Below are 26,213 nucleotides of genomic sequence, written 5' to 3'. Positions count from 1 at the left end.
AGAATGAAAGATGACCTTTAGCATAAAAAATTTAAACAGCCTTAAATCCATTGTCAGGGCATTCCTGAGTAACATAACTGAATGAAAAGAAAACCAATTGTCCTGTGCCAAAATACATTTTTCCCAAATAGCTCAAATGTGAACAGCAGAATTGTCCAGAGATTTGATTCAAAATCTGAGGCAGCCACATTGCCAAGCAACTCAGTGCACTTAGATTATAAAAACGTTGTTCCATAGTTTTCTGTTCTAATTCACACTTTGCAGCAAGTTAACACTGTCAATCATTCTGTGCATTAGAAAGAATTGAAACCCAACATGGGCCAAATATTCTTCAGTCACACAAAGCAGCTTAACAATAAAAAGAACCGTTTAAAAAAGAATAGGCAGAAGATAATGATGCTCAGTTTGTGGTCAAACATCAGTTCACGGCAGTCTCGGACCACGAAAAGTTGAGTGCTCTAAAATCCTGCAGGAGTCAGGATTAATCTTCTGTCCAGCTAACTTGTCTGCTTTCACTCAGTGCATGAGACTTTACCTGGTCCTAAGGACAACATTCACTTTCTGCTTTTAAAAGCTGTGTCAGAATCACTTTCAAGTTACATAGGAAAGTGCTGAAATATTTGTGGCTGGCTCATGTCAGGAAAACCATTCTCCTCTTCCTCCTTAGAGAACAACAGCCTGTTTCTTCAGTTTGGCACTTGAAGTTGCACCAGGTAGGAGAGCAAATTATTCAAATGACATCAGATTAGCAGGTACCTGGAAGAGAACGTAAATTATTCAGCAGTATAATCCTCCAGAGCCTATTATGGCATTGGGAAATGGCAAGGTTACAAAATAGAGTGAGCTAATCATTTATTATCCAATGTGAAAAGTGTAATCAGTCCTAAAAAAAAGCCCAAAAGAGGGCTAATGCCATAGATGAAAGGAAAGATAAAGACTCAAATGAGTTTTCTATTCATGGACCAAGTCCAGCCAGAGTATTCTAAGAAGTCATCAGTATGCATGGGGGGGTGGTGGTGTGAATGATGATGATGATGTGTGTGTAAAGATTGTTGAGCTGCATCCTGGTTTTGGTCCCATATGGATCAGGTCCTATTAATATAACCTTTGGAAACCCTTTTAAGAATGAATATTTTCCTCAAGAGAAGAATGAGGCTGCTATATAAAAGACAAGCATAGCATTTTATAGGACACACTCTTCAATGGTGCTTATAGACCCATTCATTGAAATATATGTAGCATGTTTGCTTTCTTTGTCCCTGAGAAAGCCCCTTCTGAAGTATAGATGGGGTTACCTCTCACTTGAGGCACTGAGTGTAGAAGTCATATGCAGTTAAGGTAACCAAACCTATAGCTAGACCTGCACAAATCCTGATTTGGTGGGAGTTCCATAATTTTAAATAATTTTTATTCCTCCTATTGAAAAATGGTATCAATGTACAAAATGAGGAATTATGTCTGTCCCCACAGGGCTGTGTGTGCACACAGACTGAAAAGTAAGAATTTTCTGGAAAATATGAAAAAGTGGGTAGAACTAAATTTCACAACCTTACCTGAGGCTTGTTGCTTTTGCATGCATCATCCAAATGCTTATGCCATAGTATTGCATGAAACCTTGAACCAGTCTGGAACTTGTAAACGTTGCCTATAAAAGTAAGAAAATCACAGGCTCTGAATTTGCAGAGAGACATGTAGTTTCAAGGGATTCTAATTTCTGTGCAGGAGCCAAAGTCCTGAAGTAAACTGTTAAATTAATTTGTACCTCAAATGCTCAAACAGGATGCTGCTCATATAATAGAGACCATGTGAGGCATGTTATTCCAACAGTCCTTGGGGGAAGGGAGTACGAGAACATATGTGGCCTGCAAAGCTATGAGGAGTGTATAGGCAGAGAGACCAAATTACAGCCACAGAAAAGACCACTTAGGTCACATCTAATTTATTCCTGGCTTTCTTCTCATTAAGACTGTTGTGGCAATGGCCAAACTTCCTATGAATGTTTTTGATATTTGAGGACTTAGTTTTCTTCAACGTCCTACTGCGAGTTTCCTCTACGCGTTGTCATTTTGCAAGTTGTTTCTTGCAATCAAATACTTCGTACATTTTAGTCAACGCCCAAGAGATGCTCTTCACACAGCAGATGCAAATCCGTGTCCAGCACCAATGCTGAAAACGTGAAAAGTGAAGGGAACCTCAAAAATCTTTATGTAACCACTCAATGTGCAAAATAACTCCAAGGCCTTTCTGATCTTCTGAAGGTTTTGAAGTTTAATCAAGGTAGAAGAGTCATGGTACTTCAAAATGAATTATTAAAAAGTAATTAATAATTGCTTAAAAGGCTTTTTTTTGGTAAATTGTTTGACATTTGAAAAATTTTAATAATATTTTAATTGGCCTCAGTGCAAGACAAGATTTGGTATTGACCAATATTAAGAAAGCTATTCATAAACCTGGGGATCAGGGTATACAGGCACATGGACATGCAGCAATCTCATATTGGTTGGGCTGCTTCTGCAAAACTTACAGCAACTGCCAAGATATAACAATACCTCTGTAGGCACCACTGAAGCACCACAGCATACCGCATAAATATGTTCAATTCCATTTTTACTCTCCCTTGAAAATTCTATATTGAAAATCTCCCTCTTCTGTCTTTCAAATGAGCCCCACTGCAAGTTCTGCCATCCACAAACTCATCAATAATCTACTTCCGGTCACAGAAACATAATGTAACGTCCATGCTGCAACATCTACCTTTGTCAGGGTTATTTAGCTGGAAAATATCAGGATGCTCGGGGTCATCAGGCAGTCCCACCATCCAGCCCACAATGGAGACTTTTTTACCAGGTGCAGATTTATACTGGAAGAGACAGACAAATGGGTCACAGCTGAGACCATACTAGGGACTGACTTTTGACGGTCAAAGTTGTGCAGACATACGGCTTAGCCTGGAACAGCAAGTACCCTCCAAACACCCTTCCAGAACTGCTTACGAATACGTAATTTTTGGTTTTAGAACAAATTTAAAGCTTACATGTTTTCTTTCAGTGCCTCTTAAAGATTTTGCTCCGAAGTACAGAAGAGTTGATCCTGAAAGCATAACCCAGTATCTAGTCCATGAGGAGAGCTGAATCAGAAAGGAAAAATAATAGGTAAAACACTGCATATCTCTGACATTTCAAAAATCTATTCCCAAGCAAGTCCAAGCGCTACAGAAGTTAATTGCAGAAGCAAGGAAAGGAGAGTTAGATAAAGAGTGTCTCCCAGTGTAAATGGGCCCAACTACCTAAATTTGGATGGATGGCTGTGAATACAATCCATCTTACTTGGGTGTGAATCTCATAAAAATATCAGGACTGATTGCTACACAGCAAAATACTGTGCTGCCTTCTACTGGAGAGATCTTAGACTTCTGCATTTGATCAATATAACTTATTGAGATGACATCTCTGCAATTCTTCAAATCTTTCAGCACTGAACAGTAGGGTTGCACATAAAAAAATAGCAATACTCTACACAAAACAAAAAATTACAAAACGCAGAGGTCCAGAACCATGTGAAACCTGTGAATTTAGGATAAGTATGAATTACCACGACTTTGGTGCTACAGGTGGATTTCCTGCAGCCTTCCCATTTCATCACAATACTAAATTTCTGCCCTTGCAGAAATGCTTGCCGATTTATAGAGCTGCTTTACTCTTGCTCTGCTGTCACAACCTAGAGACATTACTTCCAACTGCAGGGAGAAGCAAAACTGCTGTAGATCAAATGACATACAAAGATTACAACCTTGTTCTAGACCAGTTAAAACTTCGAACAGAAAATGATTTTACAGTTGGTAGTAACAAGGGACACTGTTTTGTGTGATATTGAGCTGTAGGTAGCTATAATCTAATCCTGGAAATTAAAACAGCCACTACTGAATTAGAATCATGGGAAGAATTAGAATTGGAATCACTTACAGTAGGTTTCTTGCCTTCTTTGAGCAACGTTTTTCTTCTTAATGGCCCTTCCATGGTAACAACTCCTGTGGAACTACCTAATGTGCAGCTGCAGGCCCCTGTTGGGCTGGAGAGACAGAACATTGCTGTATGTATTTGAGCAGACAAATGAGGACAAGAAGCAAGCAATATAATTTAGCTCTGAATATATTTTTCCTGCATTGCCTGCCCTATATTGTATCATCATACACTTGACTCTACAATGTGTATTTTCCAGATCTAGATATCAAATAGGAACCAGGATCTTTGAAAAAAAGCATATCAACAAAAGGGGTTTTTTTGAACATGACATGAAAAAATAAAACAAAACAGAATAAATATTGAGGCCCAAAGTCAAAGGGAAAACAGACTATTTTCTAATTTACCTGGTAAATTACAGAAATTATCTTGATTTTTGGAAATTTATGGCTTAAAACTTTGCCAGGAAGAGCTCCCACAAACGTAATTTTATCTTAAAATAAACTTTGGCTATCAAAAAAGAATGTAGGAAATTACTTCAGCTAATCAGAAAAAAGTTGGGAAAACTATATAACCATGCCAAATAATCTGTTGAACCATGATTAAAATATTTTTCCTTTCCCAGCACGAACACAGAGCTTACCACACACAACAGTGAAAAAGTGCTACAAATCATAGAGTCCGAGTACAGGCCAAGGCAGAAATGTAAACAGCCTTGAAGAACATAACGACCAAAGGCTGATCAGTGGGTGATGACCTGTTACAATTATCTGCTGCTAACCACTCTTCATTGCCATGTGACCACAGCCCTGATATTCTTGTAAGGGCCAATGAAGTTTACCAGAGCCAACTAAGTCACGTCTAACAACGAATACAAGGAAAAGGACATGTGTATGACCTACCACTCCGTTGTGAAAGGGACACTACTCTGTGAACAAGCATGACGGTGTCATATCAACACACACTGGTAAAAGTGACACACACAGCAACACCACCTATGCAAGAACAGCACCTCCAACTGGCAGGTGCGTCTTCTTTGATTAAATGGAATTGCCTTGTCTGTGCTAATATGTGTATTCTTGCCAATTCTAGCTTTCTGATAGAAGCAGTAGAAGATTCCAGAAAAGGAAGAATGAGCACAAGCATTAGAATTACTTGAGAGTGGATAAATGTTAAGAAATGTATTTTAGGGAACAATTCTTCTTACTGGATTTAATAGGCTTTTCACATTTTAATCTTCTTGTATTTTATATTTCTAGCTTGTACACATTTTTGAAACAAATCTACCAGGGACATGTTAAGAGCGTGCTTTCCAGAAGCAGGTATAATAGCTGAAATAAGGTTTTAAATTTTATTCCTTTACTTATTTATAACGCATGCATTTTTATTCCTGTAACTTCTTAGAACGTGTGCTGCTCTCGGATGTTACTAGCTTAAGTATAACCGCTATACTTACATACACATTATGCCAACATCTCTACAATGGTTGAAGCAAGCTAATTTATACAGAATAAAAACTGACTGGATTTAAACTAAATCTCAGTATTTGCAGAATACTGTTTCAGGGCCCTATTTTCTTTACCATTCATATATACTTCCCACTACCCACTGCTCACTACCACAGAATGTATCAAGTCCAGGCCAGGTATGGATGCAATAGATGATTTCTATCCCTCTAACAATATACAATTTTCCACGTCATCTCTGTCATGTAAATGGACTACCTGTTTCTGTAAAGTGACTAGCAACACTGGGAGTGCCTACTACGTACGGCACTGCAGATGCTCCCTCTCTTACTCAGGGTCCAAGGTAACACCTCTTTGCTGTACAAAATCAACACATCATACTACAGCTCTCTGACACAGATGTTATGGGTAGCTGTCCTGCAAATCAAGAAATAAATTGTGAGACAGGGTCAAGAAGGTATCCTCCTAATGTCATTGTTCGTCACAAAAGGCAAAGATGACCTTCATGACAGACCTGCTTCTGTAATGCCATAAAATCTGAGGTAAACACTAGTTTTCTGCAATATGGAAGCCAGATATAATTAGTTAAATCAATAGCTAAACTGAATTTCATCTGAAGGGGCTATACCCCTGCTTTAGCACTAATAGGCATTTTTAGAAGCAGGAGGTGAAGACTCCCATGAGTTGATATGGTTGTACAAGAATACTTTTAGACACAAAATACTTTACTCTAGGAAAGCATAGAGACCCAAATGGAAGTTTAGCATCATACCCTGAGCAAGGCAGACCTTGAACTGTACCTGTAGACACAGCTTCGACTCCTAGGAGAGTTCCGGATCGGTACCCTCCAGTTAGGCCCCAGCGTGGCATATAAACGACCCCTGTTTGTGAGAGCAAATAATCTGATGAGGGAAATTATAGTCTGAGAGTTCAACAGTTAGGGTTTGCTAAACATGTCAGAGAGGGTTCCTGATCTTTTCAGGTCCATGGGAGAGAAAACACCGTAACTTTACAGTGCTTTATTTTAAAATAAGTTTGCTGTTTTTTCCTAACTGCTGATCAGTAATTTGATAAAAACAACTATTGATTTAGGGCTTACCTATGTTAGGGATCATTCCTGAATTTCTAAGCTAAGTCTGTAGAGTGCTCAGCGAGTGTATGCAAAGACTAAATCATCTTTCAAGCCCTGATGGCAGCTCCTCACTAAATTCTGAGCTTTCACTGCTATCTAGAAAGAGAGTAGTACAGAGAAGGAGTAAGAAAACCACCCAAGGGAAAATACAAAGCCAGTGTATGTGGATCACCAGAACCATCTTTATACTGCACCGTGGATATTGCTTACTCAAATCACATTTCAAAGTTGAAGTTTTTAGAGTTCATGGTAAAATCTAAAATTGGAAGAGACTTACATGAGCCTTCCCATTTATAATCTCTCATTGATGAATGAAGTCATTATCACTGCTGTGTTTAAATGCCATACATCTATATGGTACTTTAGTTTTCATTATGCTGCTTTTCCTTCAAAAGCTGAGCGCTTAAGGAACACAAGATCCAGTTATTTTGCAAGACAATTATTTCTACCACAACATCTGTGTAAGTTGATTAATGTAGTTAGACATGGTATCATTGTTTGTTTTCAAGAAGCAAGCCCACCTGTAGCAGAGGATATGCCAGCTGTGTGCTGCTGCTAGGAGCCGTAACAAATCGGTGTGACAGGTTTCATAATGACAGTCCCTATCTCACCTCCACGCCCATGACTGACTTGTCCTGCCTTCTCCGGCACAGCTATTCAGCCCACAGTTTTCATTTGCTCAGGACTGATCTTCTAACGCTCAGTGTAAGAGGGTGAGCTGTGCCTGCCTCTTCAGAAGTTCAGAGATCATCTCACTGTCCAACTCCTCTTGGTCAAGTAACCTGCTGTCTTTCTTCTCAGCCTATTTCCTAGTCTAGAAATGGTGCGGGTCACTTCGGAGGTGCCTTTCTTTTGCTCAGAACACAGATTCCTGATCACTGTTTTTATTATCACGATTATTTTATTAATTGTACCACCATAGCGTAACTGTCATCACTCTCTTTCACAAGTTCATGCCACATTTCTGTGAAGTCTCAGGGTGCACAGCTGAACGACTCTCCCATATCCCAGAACAAACCATTAAAGTTTAAGGATTTTTGGTGAAAAGGCAGCTTCCAAAATACACCTCCGCTGTTCAGCACCACCTCCTTCTGCAGTGAAAGCCGGCCAGCTCGCCCACTCCGAGCGCTCCTCCGAGCACACACACACACACACTTTCACACACACTCACTCTCACACACACATGCACACCGCCCCGCACACACTTTCACACACACACATGCACAGGCACATGCACACACTCACACACACACTTTCACACACTCTCTCACACACACGCACTCACGCGCACACACGCACACTCTTCCCTCGGGCGCCTCGGCCGCGCCGAGCAGAGCCCAGCGCTCCCGCCGCGCTCCCGCCCCGCTCCCGCCCGCAGCACGCGCCAGCCCGGGGCGGAGGGACGGGCCCTACCCGCGGAGCGGCCGTCGCGGAGCGCGCCGAGCGCGGGGCCGCGCGCCGGGCTGTGCGGCTCCAGCACGCTGTCGTCCAGCAGATGGCGCGGCCTCTCCGTCGGGAAGGTGGCGCTTTTGCTCTCCACCACGCCGAGCTGGCACATCATGCTGGGGCGGAGAGAGAACAGGGAAGCGCCCTTACGTCACCTGGCAGCAGCCCCCGGCCCCCGGCGTTGCGCTCGGGCTCTGCCCCGCAGCGGCCCGGCACGCAGCTCGGCAGCGCGGCCCGCGCCTCCCCGCTGCTCCGCGCATGCTCCCTCGCTACCAAAGCAGGTTCAGGTTTTAGTGGTCTTTGCAAGTAACAGTTATTACATTTCTGCAGATAGAAGTTCTACGTTTTTTGACTCCTCTCATACAAAACCTGAATGCCTCGGGTGCAGGCAAAAGTAGAAACAGAAAACGCAGACCCCAGCTAAGCCGCGGCTCAGCGGCCCTCCACTCAGCTGAAATAACGCATCAACACTCTATGACCTCGGACAAGTCACGCGAACTCCTCTTTCCCTAACTGTGAAATTTGGTGGATGCTGAAAACTTACCTGGAGAGCAGGGGCTCTCGCTCAGCTGGGTAAATGGTGGAGAAAAATGTTTCTAATCTATATTACCCAGGCAAAACAGCACAAAAGGTCAAAACTTTCCTGAATGATCAGGTGTGCCAAGTAGCTAGTGAGTTTCCTTAAATGTATCAGCAAGATGTTCAAAAAACAAAAGAAAAAAATTTAAATCAGCTGTGCACACCAGGAATCCACAGAGCAAAGCAGATACCCAGCTTTGGAGTGCTGCCAAAGTCTGGCACCAGCAGAGGATAGAGTAAAGCAAAAATGACAAAGAGTCAAGAGAAAACCTAGAGAATATACAGTAAAACCTAAAGCACTCTTGCAACACAAGAAGTGCAAGGGACAAATACCAGAGTGTTCTGCTGCTATCTTAAACCTTTGCGATGCACGAAATCGCCTGGGCGTGAGAGCCCAGAGTACCCACTTGTTTCCCAGGCTGTGACTCTTCCTGTGCCTTGGTACAGGAGGTGTAGGTAGACTTGCTGCTACTGAGGCATCAGGACATGTGGGTCTCCTGCTGAATTTCACAATTGCTGACACGTCAGATGGACCTAAAAGACAGAGACCATTTAACATTCAACTGATGCAAACCCCAGAAATTTCATGGGATGGTGTGTTTAGCCACTGATTAAGATTAATTGTTACAGATAACCAAAAGGCGATATCTCTGAAGAATTGTTTCTTACGCATTAGGGTTACACCATCCAATTCTGTTAAGAATTCACCTCTATATTCTTGAATCGTCTGGAAGCAATTTTTAAAAGAGCTTTGCACATACTTTTAACAATGAACTCCTGCAAAAAGTCTTGGCACCCTTACAATGGCTGGATGTGCCAAAGTGTAATATGCAGAGCCATAAAGTCAGTCTGTACTTTGGGTGTGAGCAGGAATGCTCACACATGTTTTGAATTTTGTTCACAACTCCATGTTGTGAATAAACTGTAAACAATTTGCTCATACTGACTCACAGCTTGAGCAAGTAAGAGAAAGCAGGGGCTTTTCATGTGTCTAATGGCCAAACAGATGCATTACTTCTCAATCATCTATGAGCTCGAGAGATGGCTCACTGCAATTATTCTTCCTCTCATTTTACAGATTTTGTAAGGCCTCATGGAAAACATGGACAAGCCATTCTTGTTCCAGTTCCTTGATGCTGTTCACCAAAGGCTGGCAGTGAACTTTGCAAAACAGTGGAGAACAACATGGCCAATCATCATCCTCAGTGAATGCAAAGCTATTCTTGGCTTCAGAGTGAACAGCTGAGACTTCACTTTTAAACATTTAGTTGTGGCATTGGTGCTTGTGACAGAAGTGGGAATAGAGGTCATGAAAGTGGCTGTTTGCCCCATATCTATCTCCAGACTTGGTACAGCTCAGGTAGCAGTGAAACAGACCTCCTCCTACACGACAGGAACCACTTCTTGGAGGCTCCAGCGACCTTAGCTTAGTCAGCTTCTGGCCTCTAACCGAAAACCACTCGTTAAGAGGTCGACAGAGACAGAAACTGTGACGTGAAGAACCACACACAATTATCATGAGAACCCTTACAAAAGTGTCTGGCTTCAAATTAGTGGAAAAAAGACTCCAAACAAAACCCCACCATTCCAGGGCACAGTTTGACAACAGGATGTGAAGGCACACTTTTAACAGAAATGGTTCTGAGAGGGTGGTTGGTCACTGGAACAGGTTCCCCAGGGAATGTGCCCCATGGCACTAAGCCTGTCAGAGTACAAAGAGTGTCTGGACAGCGCTCTTAGTAATTAGTTTTAGGTAGTCTTGCAAGGAGTAGGGAGTTGGACTAGATGATCCTTATGGGTCCCTTCCAACTTGAGATATTCTGTGATTCTATCTGTTATATAGGCCATCTTTCCACCTCTCCTCAAGCACAGAAGTTATTCATAAATCTCTTCTGCCTTGAACTGAGGATTCATGAGACACAAGAAGAAACAGGAGAACCAGTAATGATTCCGTCCTAGTAAGAGGCAAAAAATAACACAAACAGATGCAAGATGCTTTACTGTCCATACCCACTCTGCTATATAGACTTATATCAAGTTGTATGAAATACAGGAATTAATTCCAAGTTACTTGTATTTTTATTTCCCCATAGCCTAGATGCAGGATTTTCACTATCAACTGGGTCATTACTATGAGGAATTGCAAAGGTTTTTCTCTAGCAGCAAGGGGGAAAATCTCATCCACCCGGTGTTCTGCACATTTGAGCAAACCGTTCACTGTGCTACTTAATTAGCAATGAAAGGATCCCCAAGACAAGCAGAAAGAGAAAACTGCTTCTAGCGACACAGAGAGAGGGAAATGAGCTCATTAGAGGAACCTTCAGCAATATCATTCACCAGATCACCAATTTAGTGGGAGAACAAAGAGAGAAAACAGTTTGTAATCCTGTTTTCTACCTTATTTCTATATACCATTTTACATAGGACAGCATTTTTGCCTGCCTGTCTTTGCTACCATCACAGAATGGAAAACTGTGAAGCATGACAACAGTAGCATGAGTCACTGGCATATGGGGCTTCAGAGAAGGCCTTATGCTTAAAGGCCACATGCAGTTTTTTAAAAAAACGCCCTTTTAATCATTACTTGATCCAGAGATTCAACCAGAACCATACACCTGGGACGTCGGAATAGGGCTAGGTGCAACGTTCTGCTGCATTTTCAATTAAAATGGTGTTGCATTTTGGCTGTAAGATGACATTGCAAGCTTTTTCCCTACAGACAATAGGGTTCATCTTCCTCTTCTGCCGTGAAGGTTAAGCACAAGTTAGAATGTAAAAAGTATGAATCCAACCACAATTAGGTGGCGACTAGTTTAGTGTAAAAACTGTTTGAATTCATATTTCACCATTAGGTCTGAAAATCTTGTCTGTTGCATTACTAGCAAGAACATATATTTCACTAAAGTCCTTTACCACAAGTTTTCATCACGAATTCTTAAAATTTATGCACAGACAAACCAAATGCATTCAGAAGTTTCAGAAATGGTTACAAGTTCCTTTATTTGAAAACCTCCAGCCCTTCTGATGACCTAGGCTCACAAAAAGGAGTTCTCTCTACATGCTTTGTTTGTAGTGCCTTTCCATCAGATATTTTTCAACTTGTGAACAGTAAAATACTTAGGACTACTGAGGTGTTTACTACCTGCTAAGAAGCTTAAAATATATTGGAACTGAGACCCAGTATGAAGATAGTGGCAGCTGAAAAAGAATTTTCCTGAATTATGAGCACGTATCAGCGTTTACTCTGAAACTCAGCATAAACCTCAGTGTTAATGTGGCCGCTCTGAGGATACCATCACACCTTGCAATGCATTAAGTCACTACTTATCGCTTAATTTGGCTGCAGGATTGGTTCAGTTTTCTATTGCTTCCTGTTGGGTCATTCGGCTTTTTCTCTCTAGTGGCAGTTCTAAATCCTGATTTACATTAAGTTCTTTTAAGTGGTTGACATTATAGTTCACTGAGAGCTACTGAAGCATTATGTTTAACAAACTGTTGAAACTACAGCCTGTGAAAGAGTTGCCATCTCAAGGCACAGCCCTAAATGAGTACCACTATGGTGCAGTCCTTTTTCACACAGACAGTATGCCACATGTCAAAATAACTGTTAAGTTTTCTAATACATAAGTTTAAAGGTTTAAGTTTCTCACCACGGAAAGTCACAGAGCTGAAAGCAGTAAGGCTGTTCTAGCGAAAGAACAGCAAAGTAACGAGTCTTGTGCTGACACAATCAAACCATTACAAAATCAAAGTCAGGTGGATTTGACTCCAGGTATTTTAAAGTATTTATAGGTTCAAATGTTATCACTATCAAAACCTACAAAAAAAAAAAAAAGAGATATGTCTACCAACAAAAATAGTTCTTTGAGAGTTTTCATTCCACACTCCCTTTTCCCCTGGAAATTAGACCCCCATTTAGGAAGCATGGAGTGAAATTTGCACTAATATGAACACAACACAAAAGCATCTAAAGATTGATCACTGTAACCTGATTTTAGCAAGAGCTTTTATTACCTGGGCAGCTTCAGAACAGAAAAAGTTTGTTAAAGAAAAACCTGAAACAAATGATGTAACGTATCTGAAAGGACTGCCTATCTCAGACTGAAAAGAAGAGATTAAAATTATAGAGTCAAACTTCAGTTCAGGTTAAAGTACTGCCTGGCTAAAGTGACAGGTGTCAAGGGTGACAAAGGTGGAAATACGTATAGGACCCTTACAAGTTCAGCCAACTGTTCCAGCCTGGCTTCCTTGCTATTATACATGGCAAACACAATTGCTTTCATCAGTCCTATGAAAGGAGATAATGGACTCACTCTTAATTCCTAGTTCGTTGTCTTTAGTGAAGATCCTGATGACAGAAAACAGAATGCTTTGTGGGATAAGATGAAGTCAGAAATGTCTGCTGTGCTGGTATTACTCTGTCTGGAGTGGCCATTTTCTATGCAGTTCTGCATTGTCCTCACCTCCAAGGCAAGAGAAGGAAAGAGATACACTTTGGCTCTGTTAACCCTGTGCTAAGGTAAAAAGAATCTGAGCTTGAAAACCTCTACAATGTCTTTGCATCTGCTATGCTGTCAGATGTCTATGAAGAACTGTGAAGTTCAGAGTTCTCGTTAAACAGGACCTGCGCTGCAGAGTGCACTCAGTTCAGCAAGAAGTCTGGGGTGCAGAATGTGTCAGCACGAGTTATGGGGCGCAGGGGAGATGACCTCATTTCTGTAAACGGGTAAGAGACAAGAGGGCCTGTGCCAAGAAGGATGCCAAAGAGGGTAAGTGGTGAGATACTGATGAAAACTGCACCGTCCAAGGGATGTTTATGGACATACCAGACTGCTGAGCAATTAGCTGGGGAAGCTATGCCTGATACTGCTGATAACAAAATTCCAATATTTAAATTCATTTGAGATTGAGTTATTTTGCCCCTTTTTTTCCAATAAGTGAAGTCATCTGCTACTGCTAACTCTCCTCTTTACTCTCCTGGCTCCACTCCTAGTGCATACTGTTACCATGATTGCTATTCTGTTATTTTGCCTTTCAGGGAGACAAAGCACTCTTAGTAGGATTTTCCAGTCAGCTGGCATGAACAAGGGTTAGTTTGGCTTTCATTATTTCTCAGCATCATTTTCAAGACTATGCTGACATGCACAAAACAAATGTATAAAAATCTTAAAACATTATTAAAAATTTGTTTGCGTTAGGGAACGTGAGACAACTTCATCAGAGTGAGCTGAGTGCTGTACAGAGATCTGTGGCAAGAACATTTGGAAAAGTTTACACATATCCCAAAGGATCTCACTGTTTTTTCCTTTGCATAATTTTTCCATGAATAATCCTTCAAATGTTATAAATGAATGTTACTTTTGCAATTCTTCAGTAGAACATGTGAACATTTACAGTCTCCAGAGCTTTTAAAAAAAGCAACAGGGTGAAGGAGTTACAGTTCACAATTTTTCTCCACTAAAAATCTATCAATAAGCCAATACTAGGCATCCAAACAGAAAACTGAAAATGAGTTGCATATTATATGCTGAAAACCACGAGTGATTTTTCAGGAAGGTAAAAGATTCTCAACTATTTACTATTTTTTGGTGAACAGCTAAGAAGTAGAACTGATACTTACTGGCTCTGTTTCTAAAACTTCAATAAAGACATTCCAAGACACAGTCTCTCTAGTTAAAGCTTCGCTGTAAATTTTTACTGTTCTGTTGCCATTGTAACCAAAGTCAGTGGGTGATAATTAAAACTTTCAAATAGAAAGACCTACTTACAAAACACACAATAAAGAACTTAAGAATTCTGTGCACAGAATCAAGTGACGCAAAAAAATTAAATCTAGAATGATGGCTCTTGTAAAAGCATAGTTTTAGTTTTCAGAGTATTGCTTTACAATTCAACTAAAGCCTATTAATGCACACAACATGCAAGAGACACGTATGTTATGGCTGCTTGTTGCTTGTCAGACAACAGCAAACTAAGAGTCAGAGTCTTTGGCTGCACCTCTCCCTGCTCCCCCAAACACTCTTGCTGCCCCCCCGCCCCAAGGTATGTTTTGACAAATTGAAGTCTGCCTGCTCTCTTTGGAAACAATATGCAAAGGCCTGTTGCTGCAGAGGTCAGGAAGATGATTTTGGTTATTGAATGAAAGTACTCTTTTTTTCAAAAGGACTATGAACTATTTCTAATACCATGCCCTTGGAGTAAAGGGAACATAAACAGGATTTTGTATTTCTGCCACATGATCCCTGTGCTGTAATTAGTGTCCTATTCTAATCCCCACCTCTACTCTATGCAACAGCAAGAGGTACAGATACATTTATAAAAAGTAATTTGGAAACCTTATTCTGCAGTGCTTCTTTTATTTTTTTTACCCTAAGGACAGTAACTGGTCTAGACTATTAGTCTGTCTACTTTGGCAATCAAGAATTTCTAATTCTAGAAATATCATAGGAAGAAAAAGATTAATTCAATGTTTCGCTCCAGACCTTCTATTTTTAATCTTCCACAAATCCTCATTCTCTTTTCATTTTTTGCATTTAAGAAGAATATGTTCAGTCTAGGGAAACATTCAGTAGAAATCATGACTAAGATTGCTGCAAATAAACTGTCTGGCTTTACTGCACTGTCCTTTCCTTCTCTAAGTGTTTTTCTTTCACTGACAGTCCAGATGAACCACAATTTTCTCAAGTGCCTTCTACTTCCAATATGTGTAAAGAACATCCTGCTATCTGTTTGCATTTTCCTTCAATTCATTCTCACGTTCTTTAATTTCTGTCTTCCACTTATCTAGCTACAGCTTGTTCTTTTTTCTTGATTCCCTTCTACTTCTCCATGATCCTTCCTTTATTACAGCCTTTAGTAGATTTTCAGCTGGAATGTGCAGGTTTGCTTTCCTAAATAATCAGAAAACAGCTTTAAGAAGTCTAACAACAAACTTCTTCATTTAGTAATCCAAAAAAGTTAGGATGTGGACATTTCTTTCCTCCCACAAACTCAACTGATTTGCTTTGTGCAAGTAACCTCCCCATCCCAAATTCCTTAAACAAGCAAACAAAAATTGAGAGATCGAGAGACACACACATGAAGTGTATGTGGTACTCTCTTGCTTCGCTTCACTTCCAAGCTCTATTTTTTAGAACCTATTTCATATTTACAGGACTCCAGAATTCACTTATTAGGCAATTTATTATAAGATATTTCTTCATAGCCCTTATTGTCGCACATGTATCTCGCAAATATGTAACAAGAATCATTTGGCCCAGCTGGTCAGGTTTTTTTGGTATGTTTTCACAAATGCTATCACCTATCGATACCAAGAATGCTTGGAATATATAAACAGTGTGGTCCTCCTTTGACATAGTCTTTGCTTTATGATGAAATTTGCATTACCAAATTTAATGAATTTAGAGGTTAATTCCAAAAGCATAGTTTGCAGTGAGGGAATAAACACTGACATGTATATCAATCTTTTGTAATGTCTATCAATAACAACAATTACGAAAAAGAGAACTTTCAATCACACGAGCATATTAACTTATGCTTTTTCTTCCCATAAATTTACGTATAGCAGTGAATCATGCTGGGTTGTTCTCTTAGGATACTAATGTCCCTTAATGGGCAAGTACAACTGAGGCAGGCACAGCTCCGTTCACCCTGTCTCCATTGCTGTTAGGAAAAACCTGCATGCATGTGTGAGGAAGTAGTTCAATCGTCTTGGACCATACAACTCTGGCTTACTTTTTTTGCTGTAATTGCCAGAAAGGGACCAATTAAGTGTCATGGACACAGAGGGGAGTTTGTTGACGGTAATATATGAACTGTCAAAATGTACAAAATGGACCCTACAGGAGTCTGCCCAGCAGTACTCAATCCAGTATCTCCAACAGTAGGACTGTAGATATATGTTAATAATGTACGGGAAGATGAAATTACAGTACAGGCAAGATCACAAGTTTAATATAGTTAGCAAGGACAACAGCAAACCAGACAAGTGTACCAGAAACCCGGGGCACTTTCGTCTGCGGCACTCTATCAAGATCAAGTGCAACTAACCGTATTTTCTAACATACCTCTGAGTGCACAGTAAGCACACTTCAAGTATTTCCTTCAAATGCTTCCTGAACAGAAGCGATACTTTCCATTTTAGGCGTTACTTTTATGGAATCACTGTCAGCATTTGTGTTACTTATACCAGTGGCATGTGCAAAACCCTGACCAACACTTCAGCAAAAATGCTGAATTTCTTGCAGCTGGTTCTGCAGGGTAGTACATGAGCTTGGATAACATCCAAATTGGCAGTGAAGACACACCGATCGTGAGACCGTAGCTACAGGGAAACTCTGAAGTTTGGGTTTAACAAAACAATTTTAACCAATCCATCAAAAAAAAAGTAATCTTTTGTAGGAATTATTTCAGGTGACTGCTCTGAAGAAAAGAGACAAAAAAACCCAACCAAAAATCAGAGAAGAAAAGCCCCTTGTTCTCTGGCTGTTTTATATGTTCTTAACATACCAATAGCCTGGTAGTTAAAATACGCATCAGTAAACTAGGACATTAAAGAGCCTTGATAGTAAGGAAGTCACAGAAAGTAATAGCAAGTGATAAAGTTAAAAAACTGAGCATGATCATTCTCTCCCTGATAACTCTGTATTTGCTTTGACAGAATATTCTTCTACATTTTTTTGTGAAGCTTTGGTCTGTTAAGAAAAAGAAACACAGCACACTAGTTCTGGCTGGATTTAGTGGTTGATAACAACATGTGAATCCCACATATTTGTCTGGTATTAATTTCTTCCAAAAATACTCAAATGAGTTGTAAAAATCTGTAGGGAAAGTATCACAGAGGAAGGGACTGGAAACGAGTGTAAGTTTGAAACTAAAGAGCAAAGTTTTCTGGATGGTCTGTAAACTTTTGTGAAGAAAACTTAGGTCTTCCATTTCTACCTTAAGCACAGCACAAGAAAAGCAGACATGATGCACATGAAGCAATAACCAAGCACTTGCAGGAGGATTAGACAATCCTCATTTCCACAGAATGACTGGCTGCTAAAGCACTTAGCACAAACTATTTATTAGTTACCAAAGCAACCAGTAAAACAAATGGCGAAACTAAATGTCAAACTCAGTGTTTACATGGAAAATAATGCTGTGGGGTTTTTTTATTCTCAAATGCTGGGACTGCTGTAGAGACATCACTAGTGTAGTATACCTATTTTCAGAGGGCTACAAATGTGCAAACATCCCAGTCTTTCTTTCTTCTGTTTCTACATCTTCTACATTTTTAACTCCTACATAACACATACTTTAAATACGATAAATCTACTGCTTCTAATTAATTAAAACAAATATTAAAAGTCCTTTAGCAACTCTAAAAGTTGAATACATGCAGCACAATGTGCTGAATTTTACCCCAGTAACAAAAAAGAGAATACACCTGTTCCAGATTAATTACTCCAGATTCCTGGTAGGGTAGTAACATAAAACCTCCGGTCTTCTTAATCTCAAGAATTATACTAAGACCTACTTGGAAAAAAGAAAAGAAAAAAAAGGAGGGGGTGAGGGTCCATCCCTGACTATTGCATAAAGAAAACCCCAATATAAGGGCTGCCCACAGCTGAAGCCTGGCTTTTCCTAAAAAGGACTTCTAAATGCTAACTTTAATGAAGGGGTTTGTTGAAAATCATAGAATCATGAAGACCTGTCTTTGAGTCACTTACTTTTAGATCTAATTTTCTGGATATAGTAATTATTTTAACATTATTTTATCTTTTTATATTGTTTTCCAAGACAGGATAAACATGGTATATTTCAGAGAACAGGTAACCATTTTCTGTATTCTGATTAGCACTGCGCCCTGAACTTTTCAAAATAACATTAAGATGGTAAAGAACATGCATAAGGTTTTCTCTACTAAGGTATAATTGGTGTTCAAATTCTAAGGAACTTCAGTTGCTTAGAAGGCCAACTTATTTACCATGTATGACATTCAATCTTTTCTTTTGTTCTGGGAAAATCTATCGAGTTATATCTTCCAAAACATTCTATCTAATAGCTGTACCATAAATGCTGGGCATCTCCTAGCCAACACTTCAGGAACATAGATGTCTTTTACAGCTAATTCAACTGGAAACTGCGAACAGTTAGCATACTACAAGCTCTCCAGCTACTCTCTCTCTCTCTCTCTCTCTCTCTTTCTCTCTCTCTCTCCCTCTCTCTCTCTCTCAAACCATAGCAAGGCACAATGAACAGACCTAAGTTGCTGCCAAGGAAGTTGTGTGAATCACACAGCTCCTGAGAGCACACAATTAAACTGTTTCAAGCTCCTTTTTACACGCTACTCGCAAGATAGAAGAATCTCCACAGAATTACGGGAGACATGAAATCTTCTTGTGAAAGCACTATTCACAATTATATATGCATTTGGTAATTAAATGAGACCATCTTAGCCACTAATATACAAAACATAGCTTGTTGTGAGACGTTCACTTTAATCAGACGGCTGCCTCCTGTTCAAATTTACTGGAAAACCGGTTGGCAACCAAAGTGGAAAATGGACACATGGTTTTCTCCAGTACTTTGCAAACAGAAATACTGAAGGATTTAACTGTTTTTATTGAGCCTCACACTCATAAAGATACTTTAAGGGGAAAAAAGAAACCCACAATGTCCCTGGTTAAACTGTTAATCTTCTTTTGAAAGAGAGAAAACGGAAGTTGAGCAGAAGGTAAAGTCATGGTGCCAGCATGTAGAAAGAAAGAAAAATTCATTTCCATCATTAACACAAGTAATTACACTTTAGGACATGAAGAATACACTATTCCCTGCACTTAGGTCCATTATAGACTTTGGAAATATTACCACAATATTGAACTTTTTCTCCATATTTGGAAACACATGGCAACCTGTAAGAAGGCAGTACGTCACATGCAGAACTCAACTAGGCTTACTGCCTGACTATTAGAACTGAACTGATGACTGCTCTTACGGGCCAAGAACCTTTATTTTACCTTAAAATCACTGTATTCAGACTCCTATGCCTCGGACTATTGACTGGAACATTAGACTACTGCCTAAACTATTTTGAGATCATCTCATATCATTATAGCTTGCAGACTGCAAAGGATTTACTCCTGGCACACAATGGCTAGGGTGGAAATAATATCAAACTATAACTTGAATCCAAATAAAGTTGGCTCGCATACCTTTGAATGTGCTACTTTTAATTCTCCATGGTCAAATATCTCATTACTGATATTAGGTATTTTAGCTTGGAATCGTTCAAGACTAACACATGGCTATATTTCTATTTATTAATGGTGTGAGATAAACAATAAATTATTGCTTTCATGCTTAGGTAAATTTAAATTTGAATTCATGGTAGCTTATTTAACTTACCTTCTCCATGAATTAATTTGTTTTTTCAATAAAGTACACTGGATTCCCTTCAGTAGCACTTTTGCAGCCGCATAGTTGCAGGTCACTGAAAAATTCATGTGGGTATTACAAAATGCTGGTGGCATTCATTGTCTAACTGGCCGTTAAGTGAGAACTCTCTAGCTGAGCAAGAAATACAGCAGTCCACAAGCATGTCAAGCTTTTGAAACAAATACTAACAGAAGAATGGAGCAATAGGAATGACTGAAGACTTGGGTTCTAGTCATCATATTAATTCTCACTTTGAACAAAGCAACCTTACAGGGCATATAGGGGCACTGCAGATTCAGAGGCAAAAGTCCACCCTTTCCTAATACTGTCAGATACGATCCGATCACACATTCAGTTGAGCAAGTGCTACTGAACATTGTCCAATCAACATTTGTGGACTCCAGCTGAGCTCACCACAGTATAAAGCCATACTACTTGCCTGGCTCAGGAGAGTTCAAAGTTCTTGTTTCCAACTTTGGAACTGTATTTTTAATTGCTTTTCATTACGGGTCTAATAAAGTCTAAGCCCTCGATTAAGAACTACAGAGTATTGGTGATGATCACATACTATGCTGCTACTACCGAAGTTAGAACTTCCGCAGTCACCCTAATGGAATGTTAACATCAAAACCCTAGTGTAAAGCACTGAAATGTGAACAATACAAAGGGAAAGCCAGAAAACAAAGTTCAATCGTATGTCTGCTTTACATATGTAAGATACACTCTATTGCTCCTCCTTCTCCACAGGACAGGGGGAAGGGGGAGAAAATAAGATAAAAAACCCCTTTTGGGTCGAGATAAAGGCAGTTTAATAAAGAAAAGCAAAGGCTGTGTGTGGAAGCAAAGGAAAACAAAAAAGAATTTATCCTCTACTTCCCATCAGCGGGCAATGTCCAGCCTCTGCCTGGGAAGAAGAGCCTCAGCACTCGTAGCAGTTGCTTTGCAAGACAAATACCTTTGTAACAAATGCCCCCCCCCCCCCCCCTTTCTCTTAGCTTTTACTGCTGAGCATGTCATACGGAACAGAGCACCTCTTTGGTCAGCTTGGGTCAGCTGTCCTGGCTATGTCCCCTCCTAGCCTCTTGCCCACTGGCCTTTTTTGCGGCAGTGGGTTTGGAGAGACAGCCTTGATGCTGCCAGCACTGCTCAGCTGTAGCCAAAACGCTGGTGCCTTATCACACCTTTCCGGCTACAAATACAAAGCACAGCACTATGAGGGTTGGTATGGGAAAAGTTAAGTCCATCCCAGGCAGACCCAACAGACATGTCTGTACAAAGAAAGTGTTAATAAGAACTCCTTTTCAACTTACATAGTTAAAAAAAAAAAACCAACTTCCTCCTGTGAACTATTTCCTTATATTTCACACAGCAATTAGTAATACTGAGCACTGAGGAGAGTGCCTTCCTGAAGAAATGTTTTCTTCCAAATTATTACTTCTATAGATTTTACTCCTTTTTCCTTAGAACTGTATGGTCTGAAGACCAGGTCAGATGTTTACCTGACTGTGGGAACAGCATTCATGATCCTGAGACAAACGAGGGGTTCCCTATAAATGACTGGCCATTTGACACTTAGAAAGCGTTTCACAGCAGCCAACACGAAGAGCTGGGAGGTGGAGGAAAAACACCCGTATTTATTTTTCTCCTTTTGGATTTACCACCTTCTTTTTTCATTCTCTCTTTCATTCACTTTGTGTGTCTCTCATTTGGTGAGATGAAAAGACATTTTCTTCTCAGGCCAGAGTGGATGGGGCTTTGAGCAGCCTGGTCTAATGGGAGGTGTCCCTGCCCATGGCAGAGGGGTTGGAACGAGATGATCTTTAAGGTCCCTTCCAACCCAAACCATTCTGTGATTCTATGATTTTGAACGCCAAATTAAACTGCTTGTTGGATGTGGTCTGGACCCGTTGTTTTTTTTAGATTCACACATGGTTTAACACAATGAGACAGAAAACTGGCCATTCAGGTTTAAGAGATTAAAACAGAACAGCTTTTGAGATAATGGCTCCTACAGTAGCAACTACAATTCACAGTCTGATGTTTGTTTATTCATAGAAATAAACTGTGTTGGTACAGCAGATTTGTTTTGGTCAACTTAGAGATGGTACTGTAGTTTTTTAGATGTTGCTAAAAGCTATTACAAATCTTTTGTCCTCCTGCTTTACACAATGAAATAGTCTCAAATTTATGTGTTAGTTCACGCAGAAACCTGAAAGGAGAATTTCCTGTGTTATTCACTGCATTGATTCGTTTGTACTGGAAGAGCTTATTAAATAATAATGAAAATGCAAACGTAAAAAAAAATCACACAATCTAATTTCTGTTCCAGTGCTAACAAACACCCTGTGTTATCCCTCAAACTGCAATTGTTTATATATAATCAGCAACCTTTACAGATGACTCATGCTACTGGTAATACCTCTGAATTACTGGGTCTGGCTTCTAGACAGAGAAGCTCACAGCAATGCTACTGGGAATAATGGTCCCTCTGGTACGGTATCAAGGTTAGTGGGAGACTTGGTATCGACACCGACAACCTTGGCAATTTGCACTGGTCAATTCCAGGGATTAATTTTAGACCTACTGTGCTGTAGCTGGGTTTTTAATCTCAGCAGAGGAAAGTCCAACTGGTTTTATGCTACCTATTAAAAATGTGAAACCAACTAATAAATCATCTTAAAAACACTCCTCTGCCATCCAGTAAACCTGTTCTCCAGAAAGGCAAATAACAGTACATCCCTCCTCTACAATCTCTGCAAATTAACTCTTACTTCTGAAATCAAATTGTTTTCATTCATTTAAGATCACTGGATTTGTTTTGCCTAGTCAAATGAATGCTAGTATGTGTGAAATCAATCTTGATATGTGGGATATAATTTGTTACTGTAAGAACCTCTGAGGGTTAAGTATCATAAAGGAAGAAAACTATTTAAGACAAAGGACAGTGCTAACCCAAGTACAGTCTGGTACGTAGAAATTTGCAATAAAAATCAGATCTTTTACAACTATCAGAGGAGTGGTGTTCTGGATCAAGTATGTTCTGAAACTGGCATACACATGTAAAGGGATCAATTCTCTGACAACCCTTACAAGAGGATTCTGCAATTGCAACAAAAGCCCATATTTGAAATGGATTAATTCCTCCAAAACCTCTCTGATATAAAATGCGTTTTCCTATTTACTTCAGCGGAGGATTTCTGTAATTAAAATTATTTTCTTACTCAAATTTTCAAATGAAGTTTTATACCTGCAAGATCTTCTTTGGAGGAAACCAGTCGAGGAGAGCTGTTACCTGGCTCAATTCTTAATGATAATCTGGAAAAACAAGTTTTTAGATAAATTAAAAAAAAAAATTCCTCAATAAAAGTTGAAAGAAACTGAAGAAGGCAATTATTTTGGCAGCAGTAAGCAGGAATTTTACTTTGTTGGAAAGTACAGTTATTTATTTTCTTATGTAACAAAACAATAAATTTTTCAAAGCAAGTCACTACCTGTTAGATTCAAGAAAGAAACTGTGAGGGAAGTATACAAAAACAGAATTGGAAATTGATATTTTATACTCCCTATCGGTGTAAAAACGTAAGTTCATATAGTCTTTCACCTGAAAAAAAAACCTCCAAAAGTTAGTAAATTTAGATACTAACTTAATAGCAAACATTTTATTTCCTCTGTCCATGAAAAGTGAATTTATTCTGTTACCGTGTGGAAATGTGCACTCAGAAATAGTTATTTAGAAATACCGGTTACTATAACTTATAGAAAGGGAGCGTAAGTGGGTAAAGTGACCAATACTTAATAGTAAAAGAAGATAATTAGAAGAAAGTTATAATATTATACGTCCTTCTGCCTCACTCCATGTGTTTTATGATGCACTCACTGTTGCCTTATTTCAGCACTCTAACACGTCTTCATCTTCCAGTGCATATGACCTCTGCCACCTCTCAAGTTTACGCACTCTTAACTTGACATTCACGGGTCCTTTATTCTGTGCCAGTTTGACAAAAAAGTATGGAGGACTACAATGTTAAGTAAATTTTAATGGAATAGGCATAAACCCAATGGAAATAACTGCTGTCATTGCATGGCATTAAACACACAAAAACATTGTGAAGGTTTCAAGCTACAGACTGCAGTATACAAACACCAGTGAAAGTCTTTAACTTTAGATAAAAACACGCAAAGGGGCGGGGGGGAAGGGGAGGGCGAGAACCTATGACAGCATTTCAAAATATAACGTATGGCTTAACTATTGCTTTCCTTACTACCTTGTCTTTCATGTACACCGAGTTTTATGGGGAATACTTTCCAGCCCATTCTGCACATTGTCAACTATGTTTTAGGGTGAAGTTAGTTAACAAACCTATGGTCCCTTTTCATGTTTTAGAATTTCTATTCTTCTGCTAGTACAAGATTCTTTTAACTATCCAATATATTTCAAGTAGGTGATGAATCACACCTTTCCAGACTATCTTTTCTTCCTGTCAACATGATTTCCATGACCAGGAAGCAGCAACATGCCTCTCCTAGAAGCCAACAATGATACAGGTACAATAATATAACTCGGTGCACAACTCAAATGTTAATCATATGGCAATTCCTTTCAGCATAGAAAAATGGCAAAAAAAGCCTCATGAAGTCTTGCCCTATAAATAGGGCCGTACTGTATGAATACACCTTCCATGCCTGTAGAAGTATTCCAGTTGCATCCTTTGTGCAGTGGTTACTTCTTTCTTCATTTTTAAGGCTGATCTGTTCCTTGCTATATTAGAGTTTTATTGCTCTCCTGCTGTGAGCTTGACTTTTGCACAGAAAGCTTTTTTTTAAAAAAAAATTTGGTTTTAAGAATCTCCTGCAAAACTGTGCTATTTACAGATATTGAGAAATTTGGGTATTAAGCTCATTATACTGGGTTAGCTCATATTTGATGAACCAAAGTCCTTATGCAAAAAAGAACACTCATTTCAATGTGTTTCACATAACAGTTGTTCTCCAAACAGAAGCAGAAAACCCTTCTCCTGCTAACCCGTCACTGTTCCACAGTTGCCAATTTCTTTCTTCTATTTCTGCCTGTACAAGGGAGCTGTTACCTCTCCTTCCCCACAGGTGATAACTGCATGGTTTAGTTTCTGCCAGCTTTGAGAAACTCATCTCTGATGCTCTTTCCTTATCCTGTTATCAAATAAATTACTCAGTGTTATTAGCTCCCCTGTGGCAACAGCCGCAATTTATTTGGTCACTGTGCAACCACTTGTCTAATAAGCCCATTGCAAAAAGACACGACTGCAATTCAGTCCATGTAAGCAAATAGCTTCTCCCTTTTACAATGACGGGATCTAGGAAGCTGTGGTGTGCGCTGCACTTAAAAGTTCACTGACAGAGCAACAAGTGAGTCTTCAGAGCTATAAAATGAGATTACATCACCCTCCATTAGTCATCTCTCTAGAAAATATAAAGTTAGATAATGTTGTTTATCTGTTTGATTATGTTAAAGTACACTCGGAAATCGTAGTCCTTGCTAAGTCTCTGACAGTTTGGTCACTGATGTCAACAATGCCAGAATTTTGCAATGTTTTCAAAAATAACAAAAATGCAATTTAGCTATTCAACTTAGGAAAATACAGGATGTATTAAAGGAACAACAAACAAATATAGCCTAAATTTTGTAAATACAAAATACTCATGCTGACACGTTTAACAAAATACTTAAAATAAAATGTGAGAAAAGGGAATACATTCTGACAATGAGATGTCATTCCTGGACCACCTTCTCTCCTCTTTCCTCACTCCCTCAGAAGGCTGGAAACAATCAAAACCATTTTTATTTCAAAGAAGAGATATTGATTGTCAGTACAGTTTCGACCAGTCTTGGCTTGTTTGTCACCATGCAAATTCATTTTTGCAATTCCTCTGACACTGCATTTTCCACTGAGAAGCACAAGTTACACGCATGTGCACACATGCTCATCTGCTCTCACCTTGCTACATGTGTGTATAGTTAAGCCAGCAGCATGAGCAACGTCTCCCAAATAGCACTCACAGAGTCACTGTCTTTGGCTCCTCCAAGGCTCACTGTGATACTATAGGTCTGTATAGATTCAATAGGTCTGTCCAGACTTTGCACCTGATGTGCTTATAACCAACATTCACCGTTCATATCCATCACATACCAGATTCTACTCTCACGGTTCACTGTCCCCAATGTTATTCACT

At 39.6% G+C, this 26,213-nt stretch overlaps 1 protein-coding gene across 5 annotated transcripts in view; it reads right to left on the bottom strand.

Annotated features, from left to right (window-relative positions):
* Nucleotides 1–726: 726 nt before the first annotated feature.
* Nucleotides 727–26,213, bottom strand: part of RALGPS1 (Ral GEF with PH domain and SH3 binding motif 1) — a 98,022-nt gene continuing 72,535 nt past the window's right edge. The window contains exons 10-20 of one of the 5 annotated variants that reach the window (XM_086475784.1): nt 23,251–23,318; nt 8,990–9,116; nt 7,971–8,119; nt 6,604–6,653; nt 6,226–6,308; nt 3,963–4,068; nt 3,035–3,127; nt 2,976; nt 2,755–2,835; nt 1,554–1,645; nt 727–756 (exon numbers count right to left, since the gene is read on the bottom strand). In XM_086475784.1, the coding sequence (XP_086331910.1) occupies nt 727–756; nt 1,554–1,645; nt 2,755–2,835; nt 2,976; nt 3,035–3,127; nt 3,963–4,068; nt 6,226–6,308; nt 6,604–6,653; nt 7,971–8,119; nt 8,990–9,116; nt 23,251–23,318 (880 nt within the window). Of the gene's footprint in view, nt 757–1,553; nt 1,646–2,754; nt 2,861–2,975; nt 2,977–3,034; nt 3,128–3,962; nt 4,069–6,213; nt 6,309–6,603; nt 6,654–7,339; nt 7,343–7,970; nt 8,120–8,989; nt 9,117–23,250; nt 23,319–26,213 lie in introns of all 5 variants that reach the window. The other 4 variants (XM_086475783.1, XM_086475787.1, XM_086475786.1 and 1 more) reach the window with 4 other exon arrangements.

Source organism: Leptosomus discolor, chromosome 19, assembly GCF_034619465.1.
Source record: "Leptosomus discolor isolate bLepDis1 chromosome 19, bLepDis1.hap2, whole genome shotgun sequence".
In the NCBI taxonomy this organism is placed as follows: domain Eukaryota; kingdom Metazoa; phylum Chordata; class Aves; order Leptosomiformes; family Leptosomidae; genus Leptosomus; species Leptosomus discolor.
This window is presented reverse-complemented; position numbering and strand designations above follow the sequence as displayed.